Below are 16,352 nucleotides of genomic sequence, written 5' to 3' on the forward strand. Positions count from 1 at the left end.
ACTAATCCTACCTACAACAGCACCAGAGGCTCTTAAAGCTTTCCATCAGGCTAAGATCTGCAGTGTTTCCATTTGAACTGTCAGCTTTTCACTTCAGCCTAAGTCACAGCATGCAAAGTCTTTGAAGTTAAGGCATCTGGAGCTGAAAGTGCACCAGAAAGAAAAACTACAGGGCTTGCAAGAAATATATACATAAATAAAGCCTCCTTTCATTCTGCTCACAGACTGCATGTAAAGTCTACCCTTTGCTGTAAGTAGAATAAAATCTTTCCTGCCTTTTCCTCAGCTAGTCATTTGAAAATTGTTGCCAACTAGATCTCCGTTAGTTTTAAAGGAAAACTATCCTGTAGCCCCAGAGACTGCCTAACTTTGGTAGGAACAGTTGGCACGATGGTAACCTGGAAGTGGTATGGGTGATGCCACAGGTGAGCAGGCACTACAGGGTCCTTCCCAGGAGAGCCTGGCTACAATTGCAGTATGAGTTTTGGGGCAGAAATGGGTTACTTGTGCCTGAGTAACGTGAGTGGGTGAGCAGGAGACTGGTTCATGCTCCCCTCTGCCTTGCAATTCCCTTCTGCTCCCTCTGTGGCTTCTCACTTCTCCTGCTGCCAGGACGTGACTTGCAGGGACCATGTAGTCACGGCAGGATTGCACACGTGGCGCTCACTCTTATTAAATGCTACAGCCACGACTCTATTAATCATTCTTTCACTGCTGTTGCCCAAAGATACCTCTTAGTATCTTCTCCACCCATAAGAAAATTTAGAGCTAGAGGTGCTCGCAGTGATTGATAACAGCAGTATTTTATTAATTGTCTGTTAACATTCCCTAATGGCATTTCCATAATTATTTTAATTGATTTTACAAAAAAGAATAATTATGAGTCCCTAATGCTTGTTGGTGTTTGGTTTAAGCCAGTCGCTCACAGATGGCTCACTACTTTCAATGAATGAAGACATTTATTAGACTTTTTTCGGGTTGTTGCCACTTTCACTGCATCTCTACATCTGGAAAATACCTTTCCTTTTTCCCAAATCCACAATGATCCTAAGAAACACCCAGTAAATATGAACCCCTGGGACCCAGACCGACCTGCCATTCCCTCTACCAACAGCCATAATCACATCTCTTTTTTTATGCTCACACACAGCTGCCAAGCAAAGATGGGGATAGCTAATTTGCAAGAACCTCTTCAGAAGGCTTTCCCCAAACATGCAATAGGGCAAAAGCAGCAGATACGGGAAGATTGAACTGATATAATTTGGTATTTCTGTCCAGCATCAGCCAGAGCATAAAAGAGGTCAGGTGAACGTTGTTCTCTCTCCAGCAGTGTGGATGCAGAGATGTTCTACCACAGACAGGGCATTTCTGGATCATCAGCCACACATTCAGGTAGGCAACCCTCTCCCAAAGCAGCGAGAGCACCTCAGCTGCTTTGGCCTTTGCTCACTGGTACACACATCTGCCTGGGAAGGTGAAAAAACCCTGATTTGGCAACATTCAGGTTGTGCAGGTGATTTTCTTACTATTTCATCACATGCTGCCGCTCTGGGATATGGGACTTATTCAAGCCTGATACATGCTGTGCTCTCTCCTAGAGATCTTTCCTTTGTGTTTCCTATTACATTGTTTTTCTGGATTTGAAATCAACTGTAATCTGGTTGAAGGGGAATTTGAGAGATACAGTAATGCCTCCAGAAATGTTGTTATTTTTAATTTTCTAGGTTTAAAGTAAGTTTCAGCAAGAGTCACTAGAGGAAACATGCTAGGAATAACTGCAGAAGAAGCCAAACCAACCACATGATACTGGTTTTAATTTGAGCTGACCTTGTATTGTGCAGTTATGTAGGTTTAGAAACACGTTTACTGGAGCAACACAACTATGACCTTGCTGTATATAGCCAGGGCACAGTCTGCTTGTCCCTCCCGCTGGTAAATTGGCAACTGGGAGCAGGAAGGGGTCAAGGGCATTGCAATGGAGACTGAGAGAGGTATGAGGGCATTGAGCAGCTCTGGGGATATGGAAGAGTAGAGGCAAGCTGGAAGGAGACCCCATTGCACCTAAAGATTGATGCCAACCATGCCGCGCTACCCAGAAGAGCCTAAAAGGACGCGGCATGTTTGGTCCATGAAGGCCAGACAGACCCAGCCATGCAAGGGGTGCAGCCGAATATGCCAAGGGTAGAAGCACACACAAGGGAGCAAAGGAGCCCTGTGTCCTGAGGGGCAGCACCTGCACGCTGATCCCTCTTCATCCCTGCACCTGCATCCAGGCTCTGGCTAACAGAGAGGGTCTCCTCGACTCAAGGCATCTTGCTGCAGGTGTCAACAAGGGGACTTGCACCCAGCAAAAGGGGATTAGACATTTCATGTAATTTGAGTGGAAATCTCAGGCCATCAGTAGCACAGTGCCGAACAGGAAGGAAAATGAGTAAGATCCTGCTGGATGCTGTTCTGCAGGAGCTGAGACCTGTCTCTCCAGCGCATTATTTATTTCCCTGGCTCAGCAATTTGGCAATTACCCAAATACTAATTACCCACCTCAATTTTCACTTTTGTGAGTAGCATCAAAGTAAGAATTCATGAAGAAGCAATATCAATACTTTCTTCACAAACAGCTAAAACGTTTGCTCTGCATTAAGTGCCTGAAGACAACTGGAAGCAAAACTTATGGCTAAGCTGACTCATATAAGTGAACCCAGCAGAAAAAAAGCTGCCCTTCCCTTCTCTGCTGCCCGTTAGAGATTCTCTATAAATCTGAAAACTGGCGGAGGTGGGAAGATTTCAAATCCCAGTTTTCAAGTTCAAGAGGCAAAGGCAGCCTCTCACAAATAAAGGAAAAATATGCAGAATTTGCATTTAGGCCATTGCTTGAGTTCAGACAACCCCAAAGTGCAGTGGCTGTGCTCTGAGGCAGTGGCTTGATTCATGAGGCTCCCTCTTACATATGCCCCCACAAGGACAAGGCAGGGATGATAAGGGACAAGGAAGAAGCATGAAACAAGGAGGAACAATAATAAGCACCACAAGAAGTTTGAAGGAAGGAAGGAACCTTCTCTGGGTGGAAAAACACAGGGCAAGGCTGAGTGGGAAATTCCTGCTTTTGTAAAAGAATCTAAACAAAATCCATATCTACTTATATTTTGTTTTAAGGCTGGCTGCCCCACCAAAGGCAAACTGGGCTAGTACAAGCAAGCATCTCAGCGTGGAGCTAAACGATGGTGCTCAGATGAGATCCTCTGCTGCTGCCTGAGTTTCAGACATAAATTTATGTCTTGGATAGATACAGAGAGTTATCCCTACTCTACAAGCAGTCTGCATTTTTAATGAGGTTTTTCTCTGCTCTCCCCATATTTTAGTATTTTCTCTCTATTATCTCTCTCTCCTTCTTCCCAGTGTCACCTGATAGAGCAGGTCCTACACCAAGCAGGAGTGAGTCAGCATTCAGTTTAATTACCTGATCAGGTGGATTCACAATCAGGCAAAATAAACAAGGACTCATTTCTGATAAAATGAAAGTATAGTGTAAAACACCCTAATGCCACTGATTTCTTACCAAGTCCATGGAAGTCTTCATAATCCTTTTTGCTTTTCTTATTGCAGTACTCAGCCCCACCTAGAAGAGCAAGAATAAAACAAAACAAAAAAATTAAAACAGGTCAGCCTCACAGTATCCTACCAAATTTTCTCCCTATTTCCTGCCTTTTTTTTAAATATATATCAGTCACAGGACAAAAAATTATGTATGAGTTCACAAAATCATCATCAGTTACTTTTTATTGAACTAACAATCAATTATCCAATCACCCTTTATGAAACTCCAGTTGCAATAGTTCATTTATTTTGCTCCAGGGCATCATTTATTTCCTAAGCAAAAGTCCAGATCAGTTGAAAAGCTGAGATTCATATCCTGACTGCACTGTGTGAGCTGCAGAGCTGCAGAGGACAGACTTCTCCAGTGATTCCTCCTGAAGAACAACTCATTCATTAGATGGCCAAAAAAAAGGGTTACACGTGCAATGTCAGTCTGACTTGCCGAGAAGGGTACAGAGGAAACAGTTGGTCTTGCACTGGTAAGGGTTATTACACGGCTGAGGTTCATCTCAGCAGGGGAACAGCTGATATGCTGGAAGGTACAAAACAGGGAATAGAGTTTGGAAGGCAAATCTGATGCTTAGAGTCTAGGAAGGTTAGCTTTTTACTCTGCAAATACCTGCCCTGGAGGGCAAGTTCTCACTGACAGTGGCAAGGTTGTTCTTCTGTTGGGTCCATGAAGACTTGTGCTGAAGAAGCATTTGGGGATTCCTCCACAATGAGGATATTTACACCTAAATACAAAGTAAGAGTGGGAGAACTATTGCAAGATCTTGGAAAGACGTCCTTATCAAAGGAGAAGAGGTTGGCCATCATAAGGCCATGGGTTACAGAATCAGCTACTGGTGATACCCCAATAATTCCTCAAATCCCTTTATACATATGGTCCTCGAAGGAGGAGAGGACATTTTGTGCAAGGGGCACCATCTGTGAGTGTGAGTGACAGCCAGGGGCCAGCATCGCTGGCAGCAGGACAGATGTACCATGAGTGGTGCAGCAGGGCTGTGGTCAAATGCACACCGACAGCCGCTTGCCACAGCCAGGAACTGCCAAGCACTGCCAAGGTCCTGCTCTTGAGCCTTCCTCAAGGCTCTGCCATTGCAAAAACCTCAACCAATGCATTTTTTGCAGCCCACCTGGGTCTACAGCCCTGCGTCCTGCCTGGCTAAAGGCTGAGGCATGGGGAATAAGCAGGGATTGTTTCTGCACCATGCTGTTAAGTGTCTACCCCTGGCCTTCAGAAATTTGTCCTGTACAACAGCACAGAAGGACCACACTGGTTTGCCTGCCACAAGGACTCTTCCCAGTCACGAAGGTGAGGAGATGCTCCAGATATGCTCATGCAGTCCAAAGTGTTCAACAACTGTATAATAACTCTGATGAACAACACTTTCTAAACCCAGCTACATCTTCCTATGGCTCGGAAGAGATCTCACAACTTCAATATAGGGGAAAAAAGAAAAAAGACAGCCACAGAGGTCTGGGAGGGTGATTTAAGTTTGTACTATGGGTCCCCTGCTCATGAGGTGGCCATTTGCTGAGTGCCCCTGAGATGAGCTCAGCTTGCAGATTTAGGTGCAAACTTCAGGTGAAAGCATTTGCTTTTGTCAGGGTAACACTAGTGTGCTTACCCTGCTGCTCCTTTTTCACTTTTGGACAATATCTTTCCATCTCATTGGTGATAATTCCCATATGCTGTCCTACATTTATTATGCCATTTATTTATGTTGCAAACAGTCATATCTGTGAGGCAGTGTCTGTGTGATGGCCTCTGTCCTTCCCCTCAGCACTCAGCATGAAGGCGGCTGGTAATACTGCCCATTTACTATCTTTCAGGAGGAGTAACTGCTTTTGTTCCATAGGCTTTAAGGATCAGTAAAAATAAAATAAAATTTTAAAAGGAGATAGAAATTAATTACTTTTGAAAATGTTTCAAATGGAAAGAAAAATCTGGTGTATCACAAACACGTTAGCACCTTGTTTCTGATCAAAATAGTTAGCAAGGACAAACTGCTCTGTCTGACCATGACCTGCCGTCAGTCCCTCCTACAGCCCAGCCTAAGGACATAACTGCTGGCTTAACTGAGGGCTCCGAGGCAAAGTTCAGCGCAAGTTTATATTTATCAGGCTGGAGCTATGGCAACTCAACACGGGGGAAAAAAGTATGCTTCGGCAAGTGATAGCATTAAAGCATTTGGAAAAAAAGAAAATATCCCTCAAGTGATGGCACCTTACTGAACAGCGGGCATGCCAGCTTGGAATATTAAAGCATCATATATTTGCATTTAAAGCAACCATTACTGACATTTTTTTGCTGGGGATAAAATTTAGCATGTCATTATAATTGATTTAGGCAGTGATCAAAGCAGATTAATTAACTGTGGTACACAAGGGTCAGAAATGTATAGTGAACAATATAAAGGGATAAGGAAGAATAAGCATAAGCAGCAAGGAACACAGACTTCTAAGTTATTATTTTTTAATATATGTGTCACATTAATACATGTGCTTAATATCTGGTTAATTCATCGTGTCTATAGTATTATAAAATTCTGGGTACGTCACCAATAGATGAGAGATGCTAGGAATGAGCCAAGACAGTTTTCTGGTTTCCTCTCCCTGGGCAATTGCTTCCTCCAAACCCCAAACATTGCATTTACTACAGTCATGTTGTACATTACCAGCTGCTGTAGTTTCTGCAATAAAATAACTTGGGAGACAGCTGAAGAAAGTGGCTTAGAATTGAGTATGATAGATGAAAAAATTCTAGAGAAGTAGGATTTATCAATCCCTTTCTGCTGGGCAGGGGAGGAGAGACTCTTGTTCTCAGCAGCAGAGCAAGAGAAATGCACACTGGGCAGCTACAGCAATATTGCGCACAGAAAGCAGAAAGCAAGGGGGGAAAGGCTGAATGCCCCCTGCCTGCAGATAATGCTCTCTCTGAAATGCTTAGGATGAGATCTTCTCCTGCTGCAAAAGTTATTTCATCCAGGACTTCAGGGTCAGCTGTAAAGCTGAAACACCCATCCAGGAGTAAACACTCAGTTTCATGGATCACCTGTAATCCCTGGTTGACACCAGCATGCAAACCTGCCACCAAAGGCCATGCAGCTCACACAACCTCTCTTGCTGTAACTCAGCTAAGCAAGCAGCCTCCTCTCTTTCTTACAGCTCCTCTGCTTCCTCCGCTGCTGAGGAAGGGGCTCCCTAGGCTCCAGCAGCTGATGAACAAACTCACAGCTGCTGCCGGAGGGTGTGCGGAGGTCATGGGGAGCAGCCAGCCCCATCTGCCCAAATGGGCACAGGCCTGCCACCCAGTGTACACCAGATACCCACATCATGGATGGGGCAGGGGGATCACTGGGATTTCATTCACTGCCTTCTTTCAATGCTTTCCACAGAGCCCGTGTATTACCAGTAATGAATTTTTTGCAAACAGACCTATTTCTCATCATAAACAAACACACAAACCAATTCCAGTTCTCATTTATCACCCTTGTTAGCCAGCTCCTTCCCAGGAGAGCGGATATTTACAAAACACTCCCAACTTTCCCTTCTAACTCATTTTCATCATCATTTTACTAGGAATATGCATAACAAGGTACCAAAACACTGCAAAGCTTGATAAACACCACTAGCAAAACACATTTGTTCAACGACTCCCACTTTTCAATCTGCAGATGGGACAGCCGGACCAAATGATATGTGTCTGGATGCAAAATACTGACCTTCCCTGCAAGCCCAGATCTAAAACACACAAAGGCTGACTCGGTCCCTTTTCCTCAAAGGGCAAGTCTCTGACTTCTCCTCATTCTGCTCATTTTGTGCCACTTGTTTCTTTTGGACTTGGACTCTGTGTGTTCTGGATTCAACATTTTGGTTTACTTTTTCTACCTTACCTCTGCAAAACACAGTCAGCATCCATGAGCAATGCTTCCTTGTCCTCACATCATGAGGACATCCTTGCCATCATCATCATGACCACTGGTCACCTCTGAGACTTGTTTTCAGAGGTCATGCCTGGGGCAGCATCTGCATTGGTATGACACAGCTGCACACAGCAACCTGCAACCCCCATGGCACCCTGTTTTCTTTGGGTTTATTTGATGGAAGCTTGGGGTTGTGTGGTTTGGCTTTTGGGGTTGTTTGCTTTTTTGGTTTGGTTTTTTTTTCTTTCTTTTTTTTTTTTGTGCCAATGAAGAGGAGCAGGGGAAATGGTGGGAAACAAGTGAAAAAGGAAGAACTAGTGGCTCAGACTGTGCTTTCTGCTATCATTCATCTATAACTTGTCTCTTCAGCGCTCAGTTCTGACTGCAGCAGAAACAACTCACATTTCAGTAGATTTACCTATTTCCAAAAAGAAAGGCTAACAGGAGGGCACCTTCCTCCCCAGGACTTAGCCTGCCTCCCAGATTCTTGCTTTGCAGCCTGTGGTCTCAAAAGAAGGAAACGGGTCTCAGCCACAAGGTCTGCCTTGGGCTGGCAGCGTGCTCTCACCAGGAATGCAGCAGCACTCCCACCCCACAGCCCAGCTCTGCCTCACCTCCCGGGAAGCAGTTCGCATCTTCACTGAAAGAGAGAGAGCGATGAGAGAGAACAGTGGGTGTATTTATATTTTATGAAACCTCAAAGGGTTTCTTCTTTCCAATCAGACATGGTTGGCTCCTACTCTGTCAAAGAACAGGCTGGCCACAGTAATGTCCATGAGGGATGTGGCTTTTGCTTTCTACAAAGTCAGTGAAAGACCTGATGGAGGCGACATGAACCAGCTTGAGTGCTTGTGGCAAGGAAGCTTATTTTGATAAGATAAAATGTCATTAGCATAAATATGTATATTTTTGCTGATGTAAGATGACTCCCAGCAAAATCCTGCTACTGGAGCTTAAGTTAAAATCTGCAGCCACAAGGTCTTTAACAATCCGGTGCAGAAAAGTGATGGGGAGCAGAAGAGGCACTCTGAAAGGCAGAAAGAGAAGTACAAGTTCCTTCCAACACAGACCGTTTAAGAGATTGCCAGCAGCAGGACTCCAGCAGTGAAGTCAAGCCATTACTCTGGCCCCAACAAAATCAATTAAAGTACTGCCATTTAACTGAACAGGCCAGCTGGCTTAAAACAATCTGCAGACAGGCTGAGAATAATCTCCTGCAAACCTGCTTGCTCCTGGGGCCAGAAGGGGAACTTGGTAGGCAGTGCCTAAAACACCTCACCCTATTTCAGCCCTTTCCACTTGCTAGAGAAAGGTATCACAGGACCTTGTGCAGAAAGCCCTCTACCATGTGAGCTAATAAACTTTTTTGAAAAAACATCTAGTCATCCTAAACCAGCCAGCTTGGATACCTGTACCCACTGTCACTGTTCTGGAGCAGTGCTGAAGCCAATGTTAGAGTATTTGCTGTTGATGCAGCTTAAACCACAAGGCATATCACAACAGCTTTACAAACTGCCCGGTTTTCAGCTCCCTGTGGTAAGCCTACACTTCCAATGAGCAGTATTATTTTGCTTCCTGACTTGAAGGACTCCCAAGGTTGCTACCCTCAGACCAAAGGTAGAGGAGAATCTCTCACTGGGCAAGAAACATGCGGCGGGAGAGCCTACACATGTGCATCTCCCTGCGTTTGCAGCCCTGGCCCAGGTTCTGCTCTACAGGCAGACTCGGGACTCACAGGACCCCATTACAAGTGACATCTGCTCGTACAGCCCTTCTGGTGATCCAGGAGTGCCCCTTCCACTCTTACCCACCAACGTCAGTGGTCTGCTCCTGAAACTGCCCACGCGCAGGGCAGCCTGCCTTGCCCAAGCCCCCAGGGACCCGCCGCAACGGCGCTGCCCTCACCCCGGTTAGGTGCTCTCCTCCTCCAGCTCCGCACTGGAAGCATTTGTGCTCTGTGCGAACAGAGCAATATTTTTTATTCATAATTAGAGACAAGTCTCCTAGAATAATTGCGGAGTGCTAATGGCTCCAGGCAGGTTGGCAAAAAAAAATTAATTTGGGCTAATTTGTCAGAGAGCAGGGAAGTATGTAATATAATGCACGTATCATTTACTCGGCTTGCAGCGTCTCCATTATGTAGATAGTTTGCAAGGCCTCTGAAGGAGGGGCTCCTTCTTCCTCAAGAAATGATCTCACTAGAACAACATCACAGAAACAGAACAAAATAAACTATAGACTGAGAAAGCAGCTACACACTGATATTTACTATCTCAAAGGCAATTAAAACCTGAACGTTATAATGCCTTCTAAGGGCATGTAACTCTATATTTATTTTACTCCCTCTGCCAGTACAAATATGATACTAATTCTGGGAAAACGGGCCTCCAGAATTCTAAATGAATAAACAAAGTACCTGAAAATCAATAGAGTTGAACAAAACAGTCATTAGTATTAAAGTCTTGTTCAAACACTTGGCAGGGGACTGCGCCAACATTTGCAGGTTCATATAACTGAAGTGATCAATCAAATTACAAACCAAAGAAGCAAATGTGAGGTAAACTGCATTTTATGCATTTTTGTCTCTGATTGTATATTAATTTTTTCACCCATAATTCATCTTTACTCAGGCTGACTTGTCACAGAGTTACTGTCGACAATTTATCAACCACTTGAGCATAACTCTAAGCACTGCTCTTCTTCTCCCATTTCCCCCAGCCTCCTCATGCTGCCTCTGGGCACCAGACAAGCTATAAAGAAGGGCACAGTCAGGGCAGAAAAATCATTTTCTTGGTAGAGTTCCCTTACTCCTGGCAAGAAACACACCTTGACGGAAAGGGATTTAACTACTACTTGGAAGGGAGAGGATTTGGTTGAGCCAGTCACTCAGATGGACAGTCTCCAGGTCATGCATATGAATCCAAATTGAGTTTAAAAAAACAAAAGGGAAAACCACCGTCTTCAGTTGTTTTCCTTGCAGAAAGCGCAGCCACTGGAGCTGCTGCTGGAGGTGGAAGGAATCAACAGCTTGGTCCCTCACCTGCTCTGAGAGACGGGAAGAGCTACCAAAAGATTTGACAGCAGCCCCACGAGTGGCATCTTGTCCCCTCTGGCTGATAGGCCAAGCGTTTCATCATAGATCTTCTAATTTCTGCACAGGAGCCAGCTCAATTTAAACAGCTCTGCTTTCCAGACTTGTTAGCCCAGCTCACTGTGCAGCCACGGAGAGTCCATCCCTCTCTGCAGTTTGTTGCCTGCATCCTCTTTTACTTCAAGAAGCACCTTGTACTTCTGCTACCAGGAGAAGTCAGGGTGCAGCTTGGTGTCTACTTCTCTTTACTCCCCCCCACAACCAAGTGAGTCCATATGAAAATCTAATTCCCAGGCTGGCAGTGTGGTGTATGTGCAGCTGCTATTGCTACAGCTCCTGCTGTCCTCCTGGGTGACCTGTGACACTGGGGGCTGGGGAAACCTGCCGGCCTTTGTTGTACCTTTACCTTCAAGATTCCTCATTTAAATAACAATATTTTAAAAAAAAAAAAAAAAAGGCCCCACAGTTATAGACAGGGTCTTTGCTGCTCTGCAGGGGAGGGAAAAACCATGCAGTCACCAGGGCAGAAAGTGCTGGAGACTCATGAATGTTTGCAGGGTGAGTAAAGACCTGGCAATTATTCTGGGAGAGCTTGCAGTAGGGTAGTTCTGATGTACCTTGGCAAAGGGTGGAAAGACCCATGAACTGTTTTACCAGTTCAGATGCAGGATTCCTGAAGCAACCCATTTGATGAAGTTTGGGCAACATCCTGGTGGAGTTAAGTTAGTGTGGGCCCTCTCTGCTGCCCGCACTCTTCTTCTTTCGCCCTTGCCTGGTTGCACACCCATATATCTATGCTGGCATAGCATGGAGCATACTAGTCATATAGAACACACACCTGCTATAAAACAAATGTTACTGCCATTCTTGGAAGAAAAGTGTTTCTCCAGGTCTTAATATCAGCAGAACTAAATCCATCTTGGAGATGAAGTACAGCTCACCGAAGCCCATAAAAAGGCTTCGACTGATTTCAATAGCTGTCGAATGAGGCCCTGTGTAAAACCTCTTATGCAAACCTATAGAAATCGAACATGTCTTTATCCATCAAGATGCAGGGAAAAAGGTTTACAAAAATAGATGCCAAGTGAATCACTGGCTTTTCGACACTGCCAAACAACCACCATCACTCACAGGTTTTAGTGTGACCGGGGCTGCATGATGACTTGTAAAAAACAAACCAAAATTCCACAACCAAAATAATCCCCAAACAAACTAGACACCTACACAGATATGTATGTGTCTGAGTAGCAAAGGTCTAGGGCATGCAATCAAGTTACTGTGGCCTAACAAATAACTGTACATCAAAAAAGCAGTGGTAAATAAATGTTTCCAGCCTGTGGCAAAAGATTCTGCACGTTAGCTTAAGCCTCTTGCACTGGAGACTAATCCAAGTCAAATAGCCCTGCATTTGCATCGGGTAACTGGTGCCTACACAGGCTGCTACAGCAGATCAAGCAACGTAGGTCTAACTTGTCACGCCATGGTAACGCAGTGGTATCGAAGAACCTCAGCTGAGTATCTGGTTTGGGGCTATTGTACTGCTTAACAATAAAGTCTGGAGAAAATAAGATTTTATTTGCCCTGCTCTTCTTCTCTGACTCAGGCTGGTACGAGAGACTTTGGCCCTTTAATTCCCACTTTTCAACAACCATGTTGTTGATGGTCCACACAGCTAACGTGTTATGTACCATTCATTCAAACGGACATTTTCTAAAAGTGTCCAAACTCACAAAGTTGACGTTTATTTCCCAGACAATGCATGTGTTCTGGAAGCCTCTGTACTGTTCAGTTGCAGCTTACAAGACCTTCCACAATCAGTAGCTTTGAAAAAAGTGGAAAACCAACTCACCTTTGGAGGAGGGTAGAGATGACAAAGTGGTTGTCCTGGATCCGGTTTACACAGCCTCAAGGAATGGCAGACCACATCGGCATTCATTTCCTTGTCTATGCTGAAGGAAATGGTGCATAAACAAAGACTGTTATGTTCTTCTGAGTGCTTGAAAGTAGAAGGTATTTCCATGGGAAGCTAAATCTCCCCAACACCAAACAATAACCTTAGCTCGCTTCACCGTGGCCCATAATTGCTGCTCATACAGTGTTGGGTCCTAACGATTTTCTGCCACAGCATCCTACTCAGTGTTTAAAATTGGATCCCAGGATTATGAAAAAGCACCGTGCTTTATATGCAGCACCCGAATCAAATACATTATGACTGTTTTTTAATCAATCGTAAGTCTGACAAAGATTTAAAGGTTAAAGTTAACGGATATGCAATTTGGCACATATGAATGTTCAATCATTAACTCAAGAAAATAGCCAGAAATCCTTCAAAGATCCTTAACCTTTAATCACCAAGCACAAGCGTTAGCATTGTTTCTTTCTTTTTGGGACACACCTCTGGTCTAATCAGGAATTAAATTAAAACGTTTGATTATACCACTTCTTAGTCCTGTAAGCACTTTGCAGTCCCTTGGCTAGTTTTAAAAATAAAAATAAAAACCCTAGAGAGGAAGAAGGTCTAGCAAAAGCTCTGTTAATTAAACTAAGAACTTTCAAAGAGGAATAAAATGACCTACATTTTATTTTTTCAATTTCATTACTTAGGAGGCTTCCCCCAGAGTGTGCATCAAGGTCGGGGCTGAGAGGATGTAGGGGTAAGGTACATTAAGGGTAAGGGAAAGTAAGAGCCAAGCATTACAGTAGTGTGACTCTGTAGAACCTGTGCACACACACAGAGGTTATTCAAATTCCTGCCTCAGCCAAACAAGCCGAATTTCAAAAGGTAATTACATCAGATGGGCCTGATCTGAGATTCAAATGGAGTATGAAAATGGTTACCAGTGACAGTCTGTGTTTATTCACTCAGGAATAGCTGTGCCAAATGCCAAACCAGAATCACTATCAAGCAATCTCTGCTTTAATAATAACACCGTGATTTTAAGAATGAAACCCCTACACTTCAACAGCACATCTGTACATGTCAAGAACAAAGTAAGCAAAGATCTGAGAGGATGCAGCAATACTTACAGTTCAGCTATGTGCGGTCCGTAAAGTTCAGCAAGTACATAACAGAAACCTTGCAGTGTTTCTAGGAAACATAATTTTTATAAAGTAATTGAGCACAGTGAAACTAGATTTGTAACAGTCAAAATACAGCAGGAGTTGTTCATTAAGGTGAATGCTGCTTTATCTTTACCTTAGGGGAAGGTGTGTGAATCTCCGACCTCAGCACGGCACCAGAAAATGGGAAAACCTGAACTTCTAACCTTGCCTAAAGCCCTTCTTTGGCTTTAGACAAGCCACATGGTAAAGGCTAAAAAGGATAACTAGTATTTTCTAAATGTTCTGAGCATGGCATCATGGAAAAGTCAAAACATGCATGCCGTAGCATCTTCTAAGCAGTTTAAACAAACAGCTCAGTAGGCTTGCAAGAAGAAAGAAAACAAATACATAACTCAAAGCGCAGAAGGTGATGTAGGGCTTGATGCTACTGCTAGAGCTGCCTTGGAGCTTCTAGGGGTTTGTGAGAATTAAAAGAGTATGTTTTGTGTAGAGCAGGAGCTGTGCAAGAGTAACTGCATTCAAACAAATATTTGACATTTTTCATCTGGCTTCTTTTCACAGCCTGTAGCCATGTGACTTTTTGGGATGACGGCTCAGGTGGCTTTCTTTAATCTGGGTAAAGTATGCCTGCCATAAGACAGCTCATCAGAGATTTCTTTAAGGTACTGTTGTAAAAAAAAGCACTTCCTGCACCCGAGCAAAGACACTTGTGGGAGAGATTGAATACAGGTAGGGCATGGTGGTAACATTGGTCTGATTGTTCCCACAAAGGAAAATTGACTGTTTCTTGGCCTGAACACATGAGAGCTGGTTAACCATGCACGTGTCCTGCAAAGGAGGTGTCAGGTCTTGTTTTGGCAGGGGTGGTGGTGGGAAAAGTCATGAAGAGGCAGGCTCATACAAGCACAGTGACGACAAACTTGCAGCTTCTGAGATTCCCGAGATATTGTTTTCTCTTGCATCTCTATTACTCGGACAGATAACTATCTGTACTTGGGGAAGAAAACATACAGCGTCCTCATCTTTCCCCAAGAAAAGCCTTAGAAACCCCCTAAGCAACCTCTCCCTTCCAACTTTGGGCTGAATATTCAATTTTAACCAGTATCAGGCTGCACATGCCCGGAGCCAGGGATCTGGTGCATGCAAGGTGGGTAGTTTTGTTTTGGGGAGGGCACAAAACCTCACAGCTCTGACCCCATCAGTGGGCCTGGGTGTGCACTCACTCCCACAGCTGCTCTCCTGCCAGGACTACAGGCAACCTGGCTGGCAACCTGCACCCAAGAAAGGAGGACTGGGACCAGAAAGACATAGCAGGGAATGAAAAGACAATTTTCCCAACACTCTCCTACTCATAGGGTGTTGCAGGCAGCTTCTGTAATTAGGATAGCTGATTTTTCTTATCCTATGCCAGGTGTTTCATTTCAATCAAATTATTAGCTTCATTTCTTTGCCTCCTTTGCCACATAACTTCTCTCTATTGGCCCTTTAGAAGCAATCTGCAAGTTAAAAATTGGTCTCCTGGCTAGAATTAGATTTTATTCTTGTTCACCTAAAAGGAAAGACATTGCAGACATCAATAACCCTGCATTTGGTATCATTGCTGATTAAAACACCGTCTGATGAAGCTTGCCAGCAGGGCACCTGGCTCCCTGTAGTAGCCTGCGGGAGAAGGTGGCTGGCTTCCCCAGCGTGTCCCCAGTGCATCGCAGGCCATGGTCTCCATAAGAGCTTCCCAAACCAGCTGGTTTCCATAACGTTTCTGGCCCTGAAGGAGCCAGCTGGCTGCTGTAACCTGTACTGGTGGCTGTGAGGAGTGGTGGGTTTGGCTGGCTGTCAGCTCTGGGGAGCTGATGGTGGGGTCTGCTGGTCACGCTGATTTCCAGGCACTGATTTCCTTATGCATATAGGAAGCCTGACATGTAATTATCCTATGGTGTAAAAAATGATGGGTGGTAAGAGAACAGCAATAACATAATATTATCATTGAGCCATAGAGCCCTCTTGGAAGATACAGATGCCATTCAGGCTTTGGTTTCCAGCAAAACCAAACCCAAGCCACGGGCAGTGGTACAGGAGTCTCCCTCTAAGCCAGCTGCACTCATGTGGTCACAAACCTCTGGCTCTGCTAACACACACAACGAGAGGATATTGCAGAGAGACAGCTCTGTCAGGAAGAAGCTGTGCAAGTCAGAAAGGAGCCGGGGAGAGAGAGAGAAAATGATGAATAACTTTGAGTGTTCAGGGGCAAGGAAGAGCTTAAACCAGACTAAAAGGTGGAAATTTAGAGAAAATCTAAAGTATGCTTGCTTTTGCCCTGCTTCAGATAAAAGATCCCCCTAACTGTCCTGTTCTTAGTGATAAAAGTCTGGATGTTTCCCTCTATAGCTTCACAGTCTGAGAAACACAAATTCTGGCTGAATCCCAGAGAATAAATATTTGCAAGAAAGATGTTATTAATCATGTTGCCATTTCCACTTGAGCTCTAAGGTGTTACACAGCAGTGGCCACCACAGAAGCAATGCATGACTCAGAGGCAATGCCGGAGGCAGATGGTCTCAAAGCACATTTCAGATATCAGACACCTCTGTTTCATCAGGCAGACAGCCAGTATCCAGGTAAACATACATTCTTGCTAACAGCATCTCTTACACTGTAAATACTGCCCATTCCCCCAA

The 16,352-nt window shown here is 44.4% G+C and overlaps 1 protein-coding gene across 1 annotated transcript in view; it reads right to left on the minus strand.

Moving 5' to 3' along the window:
• Nucleotides 1-16,352, minus strand: part of AOAH (acyloxyacyl hydrolase) — a 79,208-nt gene that overhangs the window by 47,096 nt on the left and 15,760 nt on the right. The window contains exons 4-6 of the mRNA XM_080383325.1: nucleotides 13,642-13,702; nucleotides 12,464-12,563; nucleotides 3,557-3,616 (exon numbers count right to left, since the gene is read on the minus strand). Of these exons, the coding sequence (XP_080239451.1) occupies nucleotides 3,557-3,616; nucleotides 12,464-12,563; nucleotides 13,642-13,702 (221 nt within the window). The remainder of the gene's footprint in view (nucleotides 1-3,556; nucleotides 3,617-12,463; nucleotides 12,564-13,641; nucleotides 13,703-16,352) is intronic.

This window comes from Falco punctatus (genome assembly GCF_963210335.1).
Source record: "Falco punctatus genome assembly, chromosome: 4".
NCBI lineage: Eukaryota > Metazoa > Chordata > Aves > Falconiformes > Falconidae > Falco > Falco punctatus.